At 44.8% G+C, this 22,111-nt stretch overlaps 1 protein-coding gene across 11 annotated transcripts in view; it reads left to right on the forward strand.

Annotated features, from left to right (window-relative positions):
• Nucleotides 1-332: 332 nt before the first annotated feature.
• MUC13 (mucin 13, cell surface associated) overlaps nucleotides 333-22,111 on the forward strand; it is a 449,549-nt gene continuing 427,770 nt past the window's right edge. For all 11 annotated transcript variants that reach the window (XM_069616647.1, XM_069616650.1, XM_069616649.1 and 8 more), the window contains exon 1: nucleotides 333-427. In XM_069616647.1, coding sequence (XP_069472748.1) covers nucleotides 367-427 — 61 coding nt within the window. In that variant the 5' untranslated portion in view covers nucleotides 333-366. The remainder of the gene's footprint in view (nucleotides 428-22,111) is intronic.

The following is a 22,111-nucleotide window of genomic DNA, read 5'->3' on the forward strand; positions in this document are numbered from 1 at the left end:
TGTTTGCCTCCAGGGCAATGTTTCGCCTTTTCGTAGTCGTTTGTCCGTGTGCGAAAACAGACTGAAAGTATATTATTTTTGCATGAGGTGAACGTGAGCCTTAGTGCTGATTGCATTTGCGCTCATGTAAAGCGTGTGTAATATGTCCCCAGGATTGTATGATGGGGAGTGTCTGGCAGATGCATTCGAAGAGCAGAAGCAGCGCGTGACGCAGGAGACGGAAATGATAGCGTGAAATGGCCATTGGCTGCTTACCTCTGGCGTCAATAGCAAGGGGAACTTTGTACCTTTTATTATGTTGTTAAGCAGCTCTCAGCCGTGAGAGAGATTAGTACTGCATCGGAGAATTCCAAAGCAATAGCCACAATGAGGGGGGCAATCTTCTGTGCACTTTTGTGCGTCCTGGTCCATTCCGCTATTTCGCAAGGTAAGAACATTTTCCTGGAATAATAAAAGGTATGTCTTCTGCGAAAGTAGTTAAAGTAAAATGATGTATATGGAGAGTGGGCTGCCCATAACCTGCTAAGGGATCTGCATAGCTCATAGATTGATGCAGGTTGTGCATTGTTGAACTGTCAAAAGCGTTAGAAAACTAGCTCAACCTTGATGCTTCAAATCCAATAATGACCAACTGCCATTAGAAACTCGCAGACTGCACAGTCTAAAGCTGTCACGTGTCCCATTGCAGTTATGAGGCACTTGTTCAGTTCTGCTTTTCCTTTGGTCTGAGGGATTTTCAGAGTTGTGTTAAAGCAGAACTGCATTGCACAGTATACAAACAAAACAAACATTGGCAATACCAACAGTTTGGGCTTTTGAGTAGGCATAGGAAAGCACTTACCAGGCACTGCTGTAGTGGTACTAACTGGCCACTGATAGTAGCAGGTGCAAAATTCTGCATGTACCTGGACATATAATATCTGTTCCTGGCATTTGCCTAATACTTATGCACAAGCCAACATGTTTAGCTGTGCCAATGCTTGTTTTTAACAGCACTTCAGTGAAAGACGCACATAGTGTTTGTAAACTGAGCGGCTTATTACAACAATAGCACATTTACAGTCCCAATTAAGTCATTCATTCACAGAAGATTGCAGGCACTTCAAGCACAAGGTTTAATGGTAAGGCTTAAATAAAGCGAGCACAGAGAGATCCGATGTGGTATGCTGGCGGAGAGGGGCTGGAACTGCATGGGTATATTCAAAGGGATTATCATGACTGTGGCCAGTCAATGGGGGGCCACATAACCAAACAACTCCTAAAAGCTGTGTGTTCTGACTTCCTCCTCATATTAATTTGTCTCTATATCTAATCTAATGCAATAGTTTCAGCATATATGCGGCGCAGGTGCCACCTTATAGCCTAACGAATTAGATCAGTACATTTCTCATGGAAGCAAAGAAATTGCTTGGGATGTGATTTTTGTAGGGGCATGTTTGGAGTTTAATAAGAATCACAGCCGTCACACTTAAATCAACACTGACAACACTGATTTAAGACTATGACATCATTCTGAGCCTTTGTATGCAATTATTGTTGCTAACATTTAAACATTTCTCCTTACATGTGCATAGCCAAAACCTTTGGTAATAATTTCACTGTGGGGATTACATTTCTTATTAATATAACACCAATGTTTCACTTATCATTACAGTGCTTAGAAGCAGGACACATTTGTCATGCCACACCACTTATAAATGTGAAAAGGAGAGGGGGTGGGCAAATATGATAAATGTTTCTTTTTATCTGTACTCAGGGTCCGATTTGTGGACATTTTTGCAGTGAAACAGTGGATTTGCATGCCAATCTGCACGCAAATTCCCGATCGTCAATTCATGGAACTGACTGTGCGGGATGTTCCTGGGACTTGCAATGGGAACGTCGGGTTGCGATAAAGTACATGCGAATACCAAAACCCATACGCCACATGATAGCAGGCGTAAACTCCAAAGGCCCATAGGAAACAATGCACAAAACGCTGATCATATGGGTGATGGCACGTACAAAAGCAGGGGTGCACGCAAGTTATGGGGACTCGGAACTAGCGTGCTGTCTAAGTTACTATCAGCATCACTCAACTAACAATCATCATCACTCAACTTACGATGAGCATCACCCAACTTGCATGACCTCTGTAATTTACGATCAGCACCTCATAACTTGTGTTCACGCAAGTTGAGTTGTGCTGATAGTAACTTCCAGGGGGCATGCAAGTTGAGTGATGCTGATTGTAAATTGAGTGATGCTGATCGTAAGTTGAGTGTTGCTGATCGTAACTTGGGTGCATGCAAATTAATGGGTGATTGCAGTTCTCAGGGCAGCAGGGTGGTCGGGTAAAGGTAGGCGAAAAGGTTGTTGTGTGGTTTGCATTGGCAGATGTTGTGGGTGTTCCGGCCGCGACTTGCATATCCGGTTAATTTGGGTAAACAATTCCATGAATACGCAGAGCGTGCAGAAAAACATCTGCGTGCAGGCTTGCACAGTCATACTCGCAGTGCAGGATCTGCAGGATCAATGCACCCTTTTCCATGAATTGGCCCTAAGTGTATAGCTCAGTGAGTTAACTACTCAACTGAGACATCTGCCTGCCTGAACTTTCCAAGTTCAATTCTTGGCAGCACCTAATCAGTCCTTCCTCCTTCTGAGGTTATTACATTAAGTACGATTACATTTGATATGATAGGTTATTTATAACACGCTTAATACCCAGATTTTACAAACACAGACCCGGGGATCGAAACTGTGTTGCTCCGTGTCGTCTTGCTTCTAAGGCGAACATGTTGCCCCTGAGCTATCCTTCCGAGACAAGGTGGTAATTCCACCATTGTTACAGCACTTAAAAGTGGGAGGATTCAAACATGAAGCGCTATACATAAACATTTGGTACAATAACATATTCTCGCAACATTAGGGTAACTGTGGACCAGATTAGCATGAAAATTGAGTATTTTGGCATGCCCAAAATGATACTACATAGAAAGATAAAACAAGCAGTTTCTATAAAAGAAGCTCTTGAAGTGGAGCATCCGGTCTGCCCCTGAATCGACAAACCCTACTCTCTACCTGTACCCTTACGAAGAAAGCACATTAGCACTGAACGAAAGCCAATACTTGGGTGAAATGGGGGAATTGAAGTGCGAATTTCAAACTGCAGCCTGCATTAAATGAAATGTGCACACATTTCACTTGACTAGAATATGTAACAAACACAGTTTCTGTGTGCTGCATGTCCCCTTTATTGAAAGGGTCCCCTGGAACTTCCTAGAAACGCCACTGACCCAGTAACAGGTACTACTGTACTCCAAAAACTAGAAATACTTCCACAAACTAGCTATGCTCATTCACCAAGCAACTACCCGGGTGAGGTTACTCACATGGTGATAATGAGGCATGACTCCGAACCAGAGGAAGCCTAGGAATTTTGGATCCGTGCATCATGAATATCCAGACTCTGGAAATCAGAGTCTGAAAATTAAAAATGGGAAAATAAGGTGATTCAGTATCAGGCCTGGCGTCAGGACCTTTCAAGCTGTTCAGAAAGAATGGGACTCTACTCTTAATGCCTCCCTCCCCCCCTTCGAATTTGATAAGAAAACTTAACTTTTCTTGAACGGTTATTTGGGGGCTAAGGTTTCACTGCTGGGTGCCTTTCTTTGTTTTGCTGGGCATAGTCCAGTAAACCTGCCCTGTGATAATCTGTAGTTTTGCAGAAAATTTGAACAGGAGGGATGCACAGCTATATAATACAGTGTAAATAAATAACATTTTTGCTCAATATTTAAAGAGCAGAAGGTGCACAAGGTTAATCCCGGACTGGGGGATACATAATGTACAAATGAAAGCTCTAGGAAAATCGTAGAGAAACTCTTGCACACTTTTATGGACAACAGACCTATAAATCTCAGAAAACGTACTTACACTTAAATCTTCAGAGTGTATACTTAAATCATATAATTAACTTAAGGTCCATTAAAACAAACTGTTCAACCTCACTTCAAACATTGTACATGAAGACATGAACAGTACATGAACGTGTAAAGTTGCGTCTAGACAATTGTCAGTCTACAGCATGAGGATAAATACGCTTCTGTCCATAGGATTGTTCCCCATCTATTAGCGACACGCTTCAGACAATGGTCATGCTTCCAGCTGGACTTCCTGTCTATAACAACAATCAATAACTTTATCAACTCCTGTACTTCCTCAATAACTCTCTGCTTCAATAAACACAACACCAAAAACTACACTGACCAGTTGTCATCAGTCACAGGTCAAAATGAGTTAACCCAGATTAGAATTTCGTATTCCTCAAAAGACATAAACCAAAGGAACGCATTTAAACCTGATGGTTTCACCAATACACCATAATGCAAAGATGAAGCCACCAAACCTACTCACACTGCCTTCTAAAACTCCATCACCACAAAGCCAATCACTCTTGATTACACGTGCTCATCATGGTGCCTCCTGAAGTATCAGAAAACACAAGTAACTATTATCGAATAACGGCGCAAATGAAGAGTCGCTCAACAAGTGCATCAGCAAGATTAACTGCATTCCTCAGCAACATGGACAAAGTAAATTCACCGCATCTCTTTGAAAAGCTGTTCAACTCAACGTGTTTGGACAATGTGTAAGAATGGTGGCGCGGCTGATGGAGTCTGAGCTTCCCCGTGGAGCTTCCATTCCAGGCAGCCTGGGTTAGTTTGGGCTTTCTAACAGGACTTCAGTGAAGGACCCCAGAGAGCTTAATAATGGAGTGGCTGGCGGTGTCCTTACTTATAATCACCAGGGTAAATCCCTGTGTGTGGCACTCTGTTGCATTTTGCTTCTGAGCTAGGTTTGCGCCTTATGAATCCCATTCAAAAACGGGTTGGTGGGGGTGAAGGGGCATTTGATGTGCCCATGCACAGAGTAGATGGAGGAGACTGGTAGCTAAATTGCTGAGGACCAAGACCTAGTTTCCATTCCTAAATATGGCACATTGCCAAACAATGTTGTGATCTTATTTATTTTTTATTTATTGCATTTGTTGTACACCCAAACCCGAGGGTATCACAGCGTAGATTTAAAGTAAACTTGTTCTTAGTGGTTACATGTAAAGATTTACAAAATGCTTGAGTTTGTTGAGTCTGTTTCAAGGCAAAACATACTTCATTACATAATACATTGGCTTAATGAACTCTGTTTACTTGAGAAATACAATTGTTACTAAGATATCTATCATTATGGTGGTGCTGGCTTGCTGGTCAGTAGACATACATTCTTAATGGTTACAATATAATATGAGCTAACATTAAATGCAGGGCTTATGTGCATACACGGAGGAGCTTAGTATTTATTAAATTGCCAAGTTTTGAGGAGTTTCTTAAATTTGTTGAAGGAAGGCTCATTGATAATGTTTCCTGGGAGTGAGCTCCAAATTCTGGGGGCTGCTACGGGGAAGCTGGAATTGCCTGCTCTTACATTATTGAATCAAGGGATCAGTAGGTGTGTGTTTGCATTGGATCTGCGAGTTCTGGTTGTGGTTGTAAGGCTTAAGCTTTGGTTAAGGTAGCTGGGGGCATTGCCTGAAACGCATTTATGTGTAAGAGTGAGGTTTTTGTGGAGTATCCTGGCTTGAATAGGGAGCAAATGTGCTTCTCTTCTGTGTTGAGAAATGTGATCTCTTTTTTATGCCTAATGCTGCTCTTAGTACTTTGTTCTGGAGTAGTTGCATTTTGTTTATATTTGAGGTTCCTAATAGTAGTATGCTATCTTAGGTAAGTTCGTTTTTTTTCCCTGTGCCTGACCTTGTAAATATGTGCCATGTTACCCTAACTGCACAGTTTGTCCCCTAGTGATGTTCCCAATTGCCCGCATCTGCCCCTCCACACAACTACATCCTAGTCCCTGCAATCCGGGATACGGGCCTCACACACTCTTGTGTGCAGAGCCGCTACTCCTATATTACATTTTATTTATTTATTTTTTACATTTATAAAGCGCGCAAAGCAGCCCTCAGGCATTGTGGCGCTTTTACAAGCAAGATTTACTGAGTTACAGGAGAACAGAAGGAAAGACAGCCTGCTTTCTGTAAAGTGCTTCCCTGCCTCTAGGAGCTAGGTCTATGTTATATGAACATATGAATCCAAAACCCAGTGCGTGGATGCATAGTCTACTGTGAGGTACTTCAGCCTTCAGTGGTTTCAGTATAGAAAGTGACACACCCTTAAGAATACCAGGTGACAGGCATCTTCCAATATACTCTGCAAACAGCACCCAGTGGCTGTGGTCCAGAAAGTGCGGCTCTTCGCTTGGAGTTTGGACCCTAGCAGTGCGTGAACACATTTACCAGCTCGGTCTAAGCTGCCGACGCCCTTACACAATCAGGTTTTCGGCAGGTACTAGGCGCTGTTTTGTACCACTCAAAAACCTGTGTTTCTCACCTAGATATGAACAAGCCTGGTGCATTCAAAGTGGTGGCTTGGTCAAAACCTGCATGAACAATGGCAATGTTATATAGCACTTTAGGCCAAAGTCGTCCCACATATGAGCGTTATAATGAAGAGAATAAGGATGACCTACACTTTCGAGTTTGGTAGGATAAATGGCTGAGCTCTGCTACAATTCAACTTGCAGGGACCAAATACACCTCTGAAGACAGAGCTTATCACGCAATAACCTAAGCAAGAATTGTAATGCCCTGGAAGAAAACACGGATCCCAAAAGCAGACTTTGTTCTCCTCAGTTGTACCATTCTCACCCAACGTGTACATGGGAGCGAAACGATTCCAGTAGTAAATCATTTTATGAGGTGCACCTAAGTGTCACATATCAGATGAGGACTCATTTGTACAGACCTCCCACCAGCAATGAACAGTGTTCCAAAGTCTAACCCAACCCAAGTCATGCGTCAGTGGAGGAGCAAAGGCTGTGGGATTAGGAGTGGTGCGTAACCATGGTGAGCGTAACCATGGTGAGTAGGTGTGTTTGCCTACAGAACTTCAATACTACAGTTTAGGTTTCGGGAAAGAAATTAGTGGGTTTATTCATGTTAAAGGTTGAACAAAACCTAAGATGAATGCAAATATTCTAGGAAAAAAAGTAAACATAAGTTAGTGTGTCTACAATACAGTTGAATACTAACACTTCTTTACTGACAGGTAGGACTGGGTGAATCTCCATGAACTCACCCTCCGTCTCCCTCCCACAGTCCCCCTGCCCAAATCTGTTTGGGTTCAATGGTCGGATTCGGGTGAATCCACATGAGCTTGCCGAAGTATTGCAGCTTCTGCATCTCTCTCACGAGTTCCGATGAGATCCGGAAGCTGTACGTGGATTCGGTCACTGTGGCAAGATTTGTTTGTGCGCGTCTAAGTGACGTTAGATTTGGGTTTTCCCATCTGGATTCGGTTGAGTCCTCAGGCAGGAAATGAGCTGGGAGCAAATTTAAAGAACCAGCACTTCCTGTGTTCTTTGAGGGTTGAATTTGGCTGTCTGCAGGAAGGCAGGCCGGGCGAATGCACACCAGGAGTTGGAAATAGAGAGAGATTTCTGAGGGGTTAGGCAGGATTACAATTTTCTTTGTGGACTTGTCTGAGTTATTTGTGATTTGAGAACCTTTTGTTTACAGCTCGGAAACCTTTATTTATTTTTTCATTATTTGCCAGGTACGCAGGCAGTTTATTTGGGACACTTTGGTTAGAGAAACCTTTTACTTATTAAAGGTTCATTTTTATACAAGAAAACTTGTATTTTTATTTTGCTTAGGAGAACCACTTTTTTGTTGGGAAATATGTTAGGCATGCACGGGGAGGAATCTAATGTGGTTCAAACTGTGTGGGAGGAGCAGAGCGAGCTGGATCCAGTGGACGTGGATCTCTTATGCTCCTACTTGGAATCAGAAGAGGGGCAGGCACATATGATGACCATTCCTGAGGTGAGTCAGGCAGACAAGCTGCCTCCTCCAGCAGATGCTGCTGCTTCAGAAGCAGCTGGCGGGATCAGGGGTGATGGCTATGCTAATGAGGGCGATGGGGGGAATAGTAGTGACACTGGCACAGAATCGGGGGAGGAGACTGAGAGGGTGGCAGAGCCAGTACCATAGAAAGCCCAGGAGTTTCACCAAAGGTACAGGGAGGGCAGGAAGACTGCTTCCTCTTTGCTACCATCTGCTTGGGCCTAGAATTACTTTCAGGCTCCTGATGGGGTTTTTAGAGGCTTAATCTGTGCAGTACACCTTTTTCCGGGAGTCAAAAACAGCATTAGAAGGGGGATGATCTCTGCTACCCATTGTCACAGGGGGCAAAGAAATACACCGAACCATGCAGACAATCCAATGGGGTTTTATTATAAATTTAGAAAACCGCAGATCAATGATTTCTATAATTTGCTTTCACCCACTTGTGTTACCCTAGTCTTTCTTGCCCTTCAACCATACCCCGCTAAACCCTTCTGTCTTTCTACTCCTAGGAGGCGCTGATTGCTCTGCCTGTCTAGGGGATAGACGGAGAAAAACTAGTCTAGATACAACCTGCCATCTCTATTGAGAAATAGGAAGTTTTTTGCTAAAAGGCACATGCCAAAAGGAGTCAGGCATATGTCGACTGCTATTCAAATGAATTTCTTTCTATGTTTTATTCAAGTTCGTTGTCTAGCAGAAAAAGTTTAAAACAAATGATAAAAAGAGAGAAAAAAACCTATTCTTCAGACGTGCTCTTGTTGTTTGCTTCGCTGATATTCTAGGCACAACATTCAAGAGGACTCACTGTTGCATGACTTGCTTACAGGATTTGTTTTTCTTCATTAGTGGTAAGATAAACTCCACCTAATAATTACAGAGATGACTTCTAGTCATTGGGTCTCTCTGTATTGTGTCTACATGAATTTTGAATTACTCTCCTTCCTACTTTGCAAGTGAGAAATTATTACAACCTTTTCCGTGACCTTGTTTTGAAGTCGCCATGCAGGGTCGTGTAAAAGCTGACCGGTTTCAGTGGACTGGTGTCAATGTGCCACTTTCGTCAGGGCTAGGAAAAGGCACCAATCTGTGTTCTTTGTCTTGTTCAGTTTCAGCTCTGTCTGCAGTGTTTGGTATTGACCCACCTGCAAGTATGAAAAGAGGTGAGGTGGAGAAGATACATATCGCAGTTATAGTATCTATGTGAACTGCAAAAAAAACCTGTTGTATACAGGAGAAGTGGTTCAGTGCTTACCCTGTTTCTTGATTTACTGTGCTCCTTAGTTTCTGTAGAGCTAGTGGCGGGCATGTTTACAGGGTGCGATGGTTCATTGGCATTGCTTGATACCTAAAATGGCCAAATATTAATCAGCCAATTAGATTGTGTTGTAAGACAATACACAGTCATTCCTTTTGCGCTACATATTACAAGCCACTTATGGTAATTTATATGAGCCACGCTCTTTCATTTTAGTTATGAGTTGTTTTCAAAGTTATTTTAATAGTGATTGGGGGCGTGTTCAGGATATGCATATTCTGCATTTCTATTCACGTGTCACTCGACTGATGGACAAGGAGTGTTTACTATACTTTGCGTTCGCGAGCGCCTCTCTCCGGCTCAACCCCTGCTTAGGAGGAGCCTGGGAGTGTGCGTGCGACACAAGTCTATTTTCTGGGATGTCTTACCTTCTGTTTGGATGCGCGTTTGAAACTGCGTTGTCTGCAGAATTGGGCGAGCTGCGTGACAGCTAACTGCACGGTCGCTCGGCTGCTGAGTTAGTTGTAGTTGTCATGACGCGCAGAGCGCATGGCCGTAGTACATGGGGGGGCTCAGGGGGGATAAATCCCCCCCACAATTTTAAGTGTGGGGAATGTAATGTCATTTATCCCCCCAGAATATGTGTTTGGTGTGTCCTGCAGGGATCTATTTTTTAAGTGCGCGGAGGGGCTGCTCACTATATAATATATATATTTTTTAAAACGTAGTTTTGGGTGGGGTGGGTGTGGGTGGGACCTCTAGCCACCAGGGATTTTTGCAAGGGGGGTGGCCCTCTCCCCCCCACCCTAAGTGGATGGGGGCACTTATGTAGCCCTCCCTGGGGGCAGATTTCTGCCCCTCGGAAGGGGTACATGAGATGCCCTCTAAACATTTGGGGTGGGGGGGAGAGGCCACTGCAAATATTGGCAGAGCCACCCATTCCAAGCCTGGGGCAGTATGTTTCGACCCCCCTCCCTGGGGGCAGATGGCCACACACATGTGCCCACCTGCCCCTAGGGAAGGGCAAAACAAATATATATATATATATTTGTTTTGGGTGGGGGTAGGGGGCCCACTAGACCACCAGGATGTTTTGTGTTTGAAAGGGGGGTGGCCCTCTCCCCCCAACTTAAGTGGATGGGGGCACCTTATGCAGCCTTCCCTGGGTGCAGATTACTGCCCCTAGAAGGGCTACATGAGATGCCCCCATCCATTTGGGGTGGGCGGGAGGCCACTGCATATATTGGCAGAGCCACCACCCAAGCCAGGGCAGTACGTTTTGCCCCCCCGGGGGCATATGGTCACACACATGTGCCCATCTGCCCCTAGGAAAGGGTCAAAACAAAAATAAAACAAATTATAACTTGTTTTGGGTGGGTGTGTGGGGCCACTGAACCACCATGGATGTTTTTAGTCGAAAGGGGGGTGGCCCTCTCCCCCACCCCAAATGGATTGGGGGCATCTCGTGTAGCCCTCCCTGAGGGCAGATTGCTAGCACAAAGGAAAGGAAAAGGAATAGGAAAGAGGAAAAACAAAAACAAAAATAAAAAAAATGATAACTTGTTTTGGGTGGGTGTGGGGGTCACTAAACCACCATGGATGTTTTTAGTGGAAAGGGGGGTGCCCACGGGTGTCTTCTTTTCGGAAATGCATGGGGTTCTCTGTTTTCATTGGTGGCTTCGACACCCTGGTCCCAAATCTGTAGGTTGTCCACATGAGCAAAATCTGCTTTGCCGAAAGACTTGGGGTTATCAGTGGGTTAGCCTTTTCCCTTTTCAACGAGTAGGTGCATCCACACATTTGAAGTACCATTTTCTTCGGGACACCTGTGGGAAGGCGGGAAGGTAGGACATCTGTTGTTGGCGGCGTGTTTCGGTGGGTGGGCAGAGGGAAATGTCTCTGAAATTTCGTGGAAAAAAACACAATTTTCAGACATTTCACTCTGGCCACCCACTGAAACACGCCGCCAACAACACATGTCCTACCATCCTGCATTCCCACAGGTGTCCAGATGAAAACGGTACCTCACATGTTTGGGTGCACCTACCTGGGCGCAAATGGAAAAGGCTAACCCACTGGTAACCCCAAGCCTTTCGGCAAAGTAGATTTTGCTCATGTGGACAACATACAGATTTGGGCCTAGGGTGTCGTAGCCACCAAGGAAAACAGGGAACCCCATGCATTTACAAAAGGAGGACACCCGTGGGAATCCACAGAGGTCTGACTTGCGCGAATCGCCCCAGAATGTATTACCCACAATCCCCGGCAAAGTCTGAAATTTGGTGATAAAAATACAGTTTTCAGACATTTCCCTCTTGCCACCCACCAAAACACACTGCCAAAACCACATGTCCTACCTTCCCACGTTCCCACATGTGTCACGACGTAAACGGTACCTCAGACGTGTGGGTGCACCTACCTGGGCGCAAAGGGAAAAGGCTAAACCACTTGTCACCCCCCCAAAGGGTTTGGGGAGACAACCTACAAATTTGGGCCTAGGGTGTCGAAGCCACGAAGGAAGACAGGGTACCCCATGCATTTCCGAAAAGAAGACACCAGTGGGAATCCACAGAGGTCCGACTTCCGCGAATCGCCCCAGAAATGATTACCCACAATCCCAGACAAAGTGAAAATTGTGTTTTTTCCACCAAATTTCAGCCTTTGTTATGGATTGTGGGTCATAAATTATGGGGCAATTTGCGCAAGTCAGACCTCTGTGGATTCCCACGGGTGTCTTCTTTTCAGAAATGCATGGGGTTCCCTGTTTTCCTTTGTGGCTTCGACACCCTAGGCCCAAATCCTTAGGTTGTCCACATGAGCAAAATTCCTGAAAATCTGCTGTGCGAAAAGACTTGGGGTTACCAGTGTTTTAGGCTTTTCCCTTTGCACCAGGTAGGTGCACCCACACATGTGAGGTACTGTTTTCGTCAGGAAACTTGTAGGAACGTGGGGAGGTAGGCCATGTGTTGTTGGCTGCGTGTTTCGGTGGGTGACCAGAGTGAAATGTACAGAAATTGTGTTTTTTTCTGTCATTTTCCCGATTTCCCCCCAAACTATGGAATCTTTCCCTACATGGTTGTTGCCTGACCTGCGCAAATCACCCCTTCCTAAACTTGGAATATTGTCGACTTTTCAGGAATGCATGCCTTTCTGGCTTCCCATTGAGCTTTCCTACCCTTTTCGTCAGATCCGTCCACGCATGTCCCATTGGACAAAAAAATGCCAAAATTGCCTACCTCTCACAAAACAGCTGATTAGCATATCAAAATATGTTATTTTGGTTTCCACTCAATCTGTTCTTGAAAGCCTGGAAAATGGAAAATCCAGCACAGCAAACTATTTGTTCCTAGCTCTTACAAGGAAAACACCACAGGCTTCTTTGTACAACATTTTATTGGCATTTTCTGAAAACCCCCCAAATGTTCTCCTTCTTGATAATTTTCTCTCGCCCTCCTACAGAAAACTAGGATTCCTGGGTGTCGTTATTACCGTCTACATGTGGGAAAAAAAGGGGCCAACTTTGGCCGAGATATCTCATGTAACATAAAAGTTACAAGGGTTTGAATGGCGACATACCGAAATCACCAAAAAAAGGCCTTGGCACTGGGGGAAATACCCATGGCAGTTAAGGGGTTAAGACGGTAAAGCCCGAGAGGAGATATCATTTGTAGGGTAGCTCAGTTAGTTAATGCTCCAAATACAGATTGTGCACAGGAATATGTAACACCTGTGTTCAGCACCTGGCTTAATCTTACAGTGGGATAATAGGCAAAGTGAATGCATTCAGCTTCCGATGCAAGACAGCATTTTCCAGGTCAATTGGTTCAGAAAAAGTGGTGGAAAACACTATTACTGTCGCTTTTTCTAATTGGCCAGATTTTCGTGCATTTTCTGGGTGGAGTTCGGGAGCTGAGTGGACACACCAGGACCCCCCGTATTTCCCGCTCCACCAGACACATGCAGCCTTACTGCCAGCATGGATTCTCATTCTGTAAATAAAAGGGATTCCTCTGGGATCTGCTTGGAAATGAAACCTGGTAAAAGCGGGCGGAGTCCAGAGGAAGCCATTGTCAATTCCACCAGCAATCACTAATTGCACGAGGTATTTACACTCTTCCAAAGTGGAAAAGCAATGTGATTTCACCTGCCTTTTACGTTAAAATCTTCCATTTTGTGGCGGAAAAGTAAAAACTTGCGCCAATGGAAGTGGTCCACTCCATGCAGTTTACTTTGCGCCTTTATGCTTGGGGGTTTTGTGTGATGCTACACATATAATAAATAAATAAATATATTTAACATGACCCCAGATAAATGGCAATTCGTGATCAGAATGAGTGAGCATGGCATGTCGCTGGTAAGAGGGTGTCTTGTGCTTCTTTAATGCGTTGGCAAATGCCCTTAATTGCCATCTCGCGTTAAGCAGGTGCTTAAACCCATCAGTGTGGATTGCTCAATAATAAGTCGACAGAGGTAGTTCAAATGGTTAATTTCGCTCTTTGGGTGACATTGTCAAAGTGGGAGAATGTTGTCCAGCATGTGCCACTTTCTCTGCGGAGTGAATTGTGCCAACTTATGAGGAAGAAGTGTTAAAAACCCACAAGGGCACTGTGCCCTGCTCTTTCTGAGTGTGTCTTCCCCACAAGGCGACAGATGCCGACTCAGACATGGGTAATTCTCAGGTGGCAAGCCTGTACCCTAGTTGATGTGGCAAAGGATTCCAGACTTCTGGGGCTGATAACATTAGTAGCATTGAGTTACATGCCACCTGACAGGTATGTGTGATAAAGTTGCAAAGCAGCGCTGTTAGTGGGCTAAAGCAGGAGGCAATGTCTTCCGACCCTCAAAGGGTACGTACAACCAAAAGTAATAGGCCCCTCCCCCCATCATGGCTATAGGGGCCAGGCTCCAAACCAGGGCAAGAATGCCCTCCAATCATCCATGCCCACGAGTAGGGTACCCCTCGTGCTCCAGGAACCCTGTTGAGCAACCTCTGTGCTTTCCAGGTGATACTAACGTTATTTAAAGCCAGAAGTCTAAAAGGTACTCGCTTAATTGAAGCTGGAAATTAGCTCCTGGCGTGATCAAAATGTCTTAACCAAGTGTGACATCATCCCCTTCATTTATAAGCAATATGTGTGTTCTCGCATTTCTTCATCCACTGAATTACTGTTAGAAACAAAGGCCAGAGTTGTGTCTCTTGTGTTGGCATTAGGAAGGCAGTTGCCAGCCTCTGGCATAATATGCCCATGTTCTTCCAATATTGGCTAGCTGTTGCCCTCTTATGGCCAGGTAGAACCATCATAGCAGTGACTGGCAAATGCCTTTCCCCTGCAGACAGAAAAGCAGAAATAAGAGGCCAATTCAAGACACAGAACAAATCGAAGTTAAGAGAGACTGCAGCAGCCATTGCTGTGTTAGGGAGAATATGTTGAGTGTTCAAGCAAGGAGGTATGTATTAAGCAAGCAAGCAGTGAAACATGGGAGAGGCAAAGAAAGGCCAGAGGGGCTCTTTGAATAATCTAACAGGGCAGAGGACCCATGCTCTGCCGTCCTAGTAACATATGAGAGAATCAAATAGATCAGGCTTTGCAGCAAATGTTAAACGAGAAAGGAACAGAGTCCAGCTCTGCATTCAGAATAACAAAGGCAAAGAAAGGCTAGGCTCTGAAGCCAGAATGAGATGGAATAAGAGGGACCAAACTCATTGTGAGAGGCTGGCCGCGCCCTCGCAGGGGTAGTAGAGGGGCAGCCCACATAGCGGGCTGCCCCTCTGACCACCCCCCTGGGTCCACATACACCCCACCTACTAGGCATCCCCCGGGTCCGACACATCTGGTCGCGGACCTGGGGAGTGCTTATAAGGGGGTGGGGCTTGCGATCGCTCATGCTCCTTGTTTGCTGTACCCCCCCCCCGGAGGACAGTCAAAGCAGCAACATCACACACCTGGTCCCTCTACTACCATAACAGGGCTTACTCAGAGGTACAAACAAGATTTCCTCTTTCTTTGAAAAAGGAGCAACTTGCAGTTGGTAGAAAAGGCTGCAACTCCTTTATTTGGCAGGAGTCCACTTACAGGTGATCCTCCTCTTAACGAGCTGGCGTCCGAGCTGTGGCCCACTGGTGGAAGGAATTGTTATTTCCTCTCTCTTACCATGAGCTAATATTTAGATGAAAAATCCAGAAATGCAACATACAAAGACATGTTCTTTGCTGCTGCATCCTTCAATTTTCTTCTGTTTTCTTTTCTTCTTTTCTCTTGTTTTATACAGTGATAATTGTAATTTAATACGTACTGCTATTTTAATTCTAATTTTGTGAAAAGTCGAGTTCTTTGACTAAAACACAATAAATAAATAAATAAATAAATAAATAAATCAAAGTCCCCAAGATGTCCCCTGTCCCCCCCCCAGATTTTGTGTGTCTCCTGCGCCCCTGGCGGAGCGTGATGTGGCTGAACACATATGCTGGCCCGACTCGGTGAAGGTGGGGAAACTCTATGGTTATAATCATCTTAAAGAAAAGCAGCTAGGGGAAAATTATCAGTGACATCCACTCCTGCTCTAACTTGACAACACAATTCTGTTGACTAACTAGAAGAAGCTTTTCTAGGATTCAGAAAAAAACCAAGCTAAAGCAATTGAGCAGAAAAACAATTCCTATTGGCTAGAGGATACATTGAGGTAGTTTTTGATAGCATATGACGTCCAGCATAATCCGCACAGGGGCCCGCTGATTGACAGAGTGGCCTTGGGCGTAGCGGAGTGCTGAGCTAAGAGGGCAAGTGCTCGGCAGACCAGACTCCATCCATATTCATGGGCTGAGGTGCCCGACGCTGGGCTATACATCGGCAGCCACGTTGAAGGATGCTTGCGTTTCTGCTGATGTCCACTGGGTCTGTCTTGCACCACTATTGACCATTATATTAAGGTGCCAGACCTCAAAGGCCCATCACTTGAAATACCTGCTTTTTTTGCATCATCCCCATTTTAGGGAAGGAAATATGAAACAGAATAGAAATGCCCATGCTGTGCATAAGGGTTTTTATTCCGGGTACTGCAGAGAACTCAGAGAGTCTAAAAAGACCCATACCTGCTTTGTGCTTCTCCATATGCCCATCCCGCAGCGGCTCACAGGAAGAGCTGGGGTGGGCTATCTCAGAGGGAGCGCATAGCGCTGTGCGAGCCTGTGCGAGTCAAGTTGGAGCTAGGTAAACTGCCAGCCATGCCTCCAAGGCGGACTCAGCATCCGGGACACAGTGCAAAAGATATGCAGAGGCACTCATTCCCATTGGCTATCGAACCAAACGCAAAATGCACCTGGCTTGTAAGTGTGAACCAGGCTCATGGGTATTTACTTAAGACTTTGGATATTTAGTTCCACATAATAAACAGGCAGCTCTTTGCATTTCAGCTGGTTCACGTGCATTGAGAAAGATGCAGTGCCACATTAATGAGACCAAGAGTCCAACAACACTGAGCATAACAATGCTGCCGAGAAAGTAACGCCTGCAAAACCCATATTACACGGAACCTCAGGTGAATATGGCAGCTTGAGATCAGTGCTGATCAAGCTTTTTCAAAGTAGAATATATTGGGGTACATATTGCACTATACTGGCCATCTGCTCAACTCTAGTCACTCAACCACGTGCAACCTGCGTGAAAATAGAACACGATTTACAGGAAGAAAGCAGCAGTGTGTAACCCAAACAACAGGTGCTTTGTGTGTCTGCAAATTGGACCTGAAAAGGAAACAAGGATCTTGGCAAGAGGGCAGGGCGAAAAAATGTGCCAGCAGAGCAACATGTGGGGCATTGCCCATGTTTCCTCTCTGCCGGCAAACCAGAATTCCTGGGTGGTCACTGACAAGCTTCCCCAATATGTCTGTCCCTTCACCTCCTCCATTACACTGCTTCATGGTTTTGAGTGCTACAAAGATGTTTGCATTCCTGGGCCAGTGACCTTTAGACCCACCTCTGCCTAACTCTTCCCAAACCATCTCCCATCCCTCACTAGCAAAGTAATCTGACTCCTTCAAACACAATCCTTGCGTACAGAATCATGACCTGTTAGGAAGCTGGAACAAGGGGAATCGAAATTCTCCCCAACATGCAGACAATGCAGGAAATCAGTCAACTGCGGGCATATTTTCTCTAGTGTTTGACAAGCACTCATCAGGCTCCCCGGGTGATCTTGCACCAGTTCAGACAGTCGCGACAGATCAATGCACAATCATTGTTTCTCCTTCTTCTGGGGAGTGTCTGGTTCAGTAGGGATATTCTTTTGTGATTGTCACAGTAAAATGCCTTCCCCACCTATGTATATTCATATATTTACTGTTTATCGCCCACCCGGCCCCGACTCTATTTGTTGTTATTCTTTCAGAACTAGCTGCTGCTGACTTGCAGCTTCGTTATCCTGATCTTTGCCATAGTTGGTGATTTGAACCTTACACCCAACAATCCTTTAGACTTACATGCTGTTAGATTAATTTCAGTCGTAAATGACTTGGCCCTTCCCAGATGGTTATTGGTCCTACTCACCAGCATAGATGTATTTACAACAAGCCTGACTAGACCCAGGCCTAGAGGAGCAGCATTTTAAAGCAGTTTATTTTAAATTTACTGGGTGTAATTTTTAAAAATATAAAGCCAATTTTGTTTCTCTGAATAGCATTTTGAGCTGATAGCAGTCATTCCACTCTGACACCTAAAGTCTGTGATGGGCAAACTTGAATATATGCTTGATATTTACAAAGCTTCATTGTTAGCGTGACTTTCGTTTTTAAAAAAAAGAAAAAAAAGAAAACGCAAACACGTACCAAACTCTGCGTGCTTTAGGTATTTAGTGATTCAGTCATGCAACTCTCGCAGACCCATGTAAAAGATACATGCAGCTCTTTGGTCATTCCCACAATGCTCTTTAATATGCAAAACAGCCAAAACATCATTGGTTTTATTGGTGCCACTTCACAATATCTTTGGAGTTCTTTCTAATCAATATACACATGCACTGTGTTAGGCAATCACTTTTATATTCAAATACACAACATGCATTTTTTAAACCGTTGCAAAAATTAACGTTTTCCCTTCAGAAAAGAAAAGGTAAAAAAATGATATATCATTTAAAAATTTTAAACACATGTCTATGCTTAAGTGAAGCACAGAGTTCCCACAGGTGGCACTAAAATGATGTTCAGAATCAAGCACTAATTTGCCTCCCAGGCTCCACATTTCAGAGATCTGTGGCCGCCCAAAAGGTGCAAGCATGAAATAGATAATAAAAAAGTTAAAATGGCGAAGAGTAAGTCTGAATGCGCAAGTGCATCAAGAAACCTGTGAAAGGATACGCAAAGCCATAGAAGGGTGAGAACAAAAACTGTGTGCAAAGGTTCACCCTGTTTCACAGCTGTAAAGCTGTCCCGTAAAGATATCCATTGCGCCATCTTTACAGAAGCTGCTCAGGTGTAAGCAGGCAAATAGCATACCTGCTGCGTTTATCATGTGTCTTTGAAGACATTCTGCAGCATGCGCTGTACTACCAGGAGAACCAGTTGCAAAGTATATCACTCAATGCATAAATGTGATGCTTATAAGTAATCTTTACATTATTTCTATTTTAAATACACGGCAGGACTTTTACTGTGAAAGAGTACTTCAAACGACAGCAGGGAATCTATATCTATACCCAATGATCTTATGTATTGAACAGTCCAACCAACTCTACAGAGTTCATAAATATTTTAAATGACCTTAACCCCTTAAGTGCCAGGCTATTATGCAATTCTATGCAAAAAGGACGAGCATACTCGTCCTGGGCACTTACACATGCTAGCAAGACCCATAGCCCAAACCATACCCACAAAGGTAATAGTGTGCTGGAACGCCTGATCCATTGCTCAATTTTACTTGGAGTGTTGGGCCTTTTGAACAATTGCACAAACAGCGATGATGTAAACAGTATATACCACTTCATTTTTTATAAAAGGTGCCTGCATTGTGCAGCTTCGAGGAATACTGTTGCTTCCCACATATGAATGTTCAGGGTCGCCCTCATCCATTACTTCACCGTGAGAATGCACAGCCAAAGATTCCAAGAACCTTCGCCGAAAGGCTGGGGAGCGGGCGGCGGCGGCTCCAGTCGTCGGTAGCACGGCGTCAAGCGGTTCCCTCTTCTGGGACGACACGGCTTCGACGGGCCTCCAGCGGTTACATGAACCTGTGAACCCTGGTCGACGGCAATGGATTTCGACGGAGTCGAGGTCCGGGTGCTTTACTTCGATCTCCCCGGCGGTCCCCTTCTCCGATCGGCAGCCTTTCGAGGGTCTGGTGTCCAGGGAGCTTCGGCGAAGGTTTAGCGATGCTCGATGACCCCTCGGAGCACGGGAAGAGGGCCCCTTACCAGGTGCTCTCTCGGGTCAGTCCTCAACGAGCACGACAGCCTTCGGATCGGGTCGAAGCAAATGCAGCAGCAAGTCTTCTTCTTCCAGTGGGGCGTCAAGGATCAGCAGTTCCAGTTACTCTTAAAGTGTAGACACAGCTTCTGAACAATTTCCAGTGGTGAGAGGTCCCCAGATATACTATTCTGCCTCTCATCCACACTGCTGGCACACACTCAGCAGCCAATCATACAGAAGGGCATTCATGCAGTCAGTCAGCCAATCAGGCATACAGTGCATTCAGGCCATCCTCCTCCCTCTCAGACACTCACAACAAGGAATGTGGATTGGGACAAGTACCCAGCTATTCAACACTACACACTGTATTCAGGCCAGTTTCGGGCAGGGCTGTCTCAGTCTTTGTCTCTCATGCCAGAAACCAGACAACCACAACAAGAAGTGCATATTGGTCACACACTCTTTTCACCCAGGTCCCACCCACAGGAGGTACCCACAACATACAGTCCTTGGGAAGGCTCCAGCCAGTCTGGTCAGCACTTCACAACAACACCATATATGGAACTTCCACCCCACAGTCAGTCAGGGGGAAGGGACAGAGTCAGGGCTTCCCAGGACTTTGGGAAAACAAGGTAACAGGTAATAGAAAGCAAGAGGCCACAGGGGCCATCTTGTTTCCTATCAGGAATCAACTGATTCCAAGGGCAGGGCCTGGGTATCCCAAAATGGAGGACACCCAGAGCACCTGTCAGTTTCAGCATGGTGCTGCCACCAGCCCATACCCTGCTCTGTGGGCCACCCACAGGTGCCCAAAACATACACTAGGGGCACAGGGTTATACCCCCACCCATGGGTGCCATAAGGGTATCCCATGGGCCTGTACCCCAAACCAAAAGAGAGAGCTGCACCGCCAGGAGTCCCACCTGGACTGCTGTGCGGAAAACACACAGAACACACGATAAAGGACAAGGATTCAGAGGCCCTGTCCCTCTGATGCATTTCCAGCATCACAGGAGGGTTAAAACATGAAGCGCTATACATAAACATTTGGTACAATAACCTATTCTCGCAAGATTAGGGTAACTGCAGACCAGAGTAGCATGCTCAAAATTATAGACCATAGAAAGATAAAACAAGCAGTTTCTATATAAGAAGCTCTTGAAGTGAAGCATGCAGTCTTCCCGTCTGAATAGACAAACCCTACTCTCTACCTGTACCCCTGCGAAGAAAGCACATTAGCCACTGAAAGAAAGCCAAAACTTGCATGAAATGGGGGGAATTGTGGTGCGAATTTCAAACTGCAGCCTGCATTAGATGCAATGTGCACACATTTCACTTGACTAGAATCTGTAATAAACACAGTCTCTGTGTGCTGAAGGTCCCCTTTATTGAAGGGGCCTGCCCAGACCTTCCTAAAGACTCCACTGCCCCAGCAACAGCTACTACTGTACTCCAAAAACTAGAAATACGTCCAGAAACTAGTTATGCTCATTCACCAAGCAACTAACCCGGTGAGGTTACTTACATGGTGATAATGGGGCATGACTCCGAACCAGAGGAAGCCTAGGAATGTTTGATCCTTGCATCATAAATATCCAGACTCTGGAAATCAAAGTCTGAAAATTAAAAATGGGAAAATAAGGTGATTCGGATTCAGGCCTGGCGTCAGGACCTTTCAAGCTGTTCAGTTAGACTGGGACTCTACTCTTTGTGCCTCCCTCCCCCCTTCGAATTTGACAAGAAAGCTTACTTTTCTTGAGCGGTTATTTGTGGGTTTAGGTTTCACTGTTGGGTGGCTTTCTTTGTTTTGCTATGCATAGGCTAGTAAACCTGTTTGTGATAATCTGTAGTTTTGCAGAAAATTTGAGCAGCAGAGATACACAGCTATTTAATACAGTGTAACTAAACTACATTTTTGCTCAATGTTTAAAGAGCACAAGGTGCACAGGGTTAATCCCGGACTGGGGGATACATAATGTACAAATGAAAGCTCTAGGAAAATCGTAGAGAAACTCTTGCACATGTTTATGGACAAAAGACCTATTAATCTCAGAAAATGTACTTCCACTTAAATCTGAAATCACACTGTATGTTCAATTAAGATCTTCAGAGTGTATATTTAAATCATATAATTAACTTATAGTCCATTAAAACAAAAATTGTTCAACCTCACTTCAAAAATTCTGCATGAAGACATGAACAGTACATGAACATGTGTAAAGTTGCGTCTAAACAATTGACAGTCTACAGCATGAGGATAAATGCGCTTATGTCCATAGGATTGTTCCCCATCTATTAGCGACACGCTTCAGACAATGGTCATGCTTCCAGCTGAACTTCCTGCCTATAACAACAATCAATAACTTTATCAACTCCTGTACTTCCTCAATAACTCTCTGCTTCAATAAACACAACACCAAAAACTACACTGACCTGTTGTCATCAGTCACAGGTCAAAACGAGTAAACCCAGATTAGAATTTCGTATTTCTCAAAAGACATAAACCAAAGGAACGC

The sequence above is a fragment of the Ambystoma mexicanum genome, chromosome 9 (assembly GCF_040938575.1).
Source record: "Ambystoma mexicanum isolate Mex_15411 chromosome 9, UKY_AmexF1_1, whole genome shotgun sequence".
NCBI lineage: Eukaryota > Metazoa > Chordata > Amphibia > Caudata > Ambystomatidae > Ambystoma > Ambystoma mexicanum.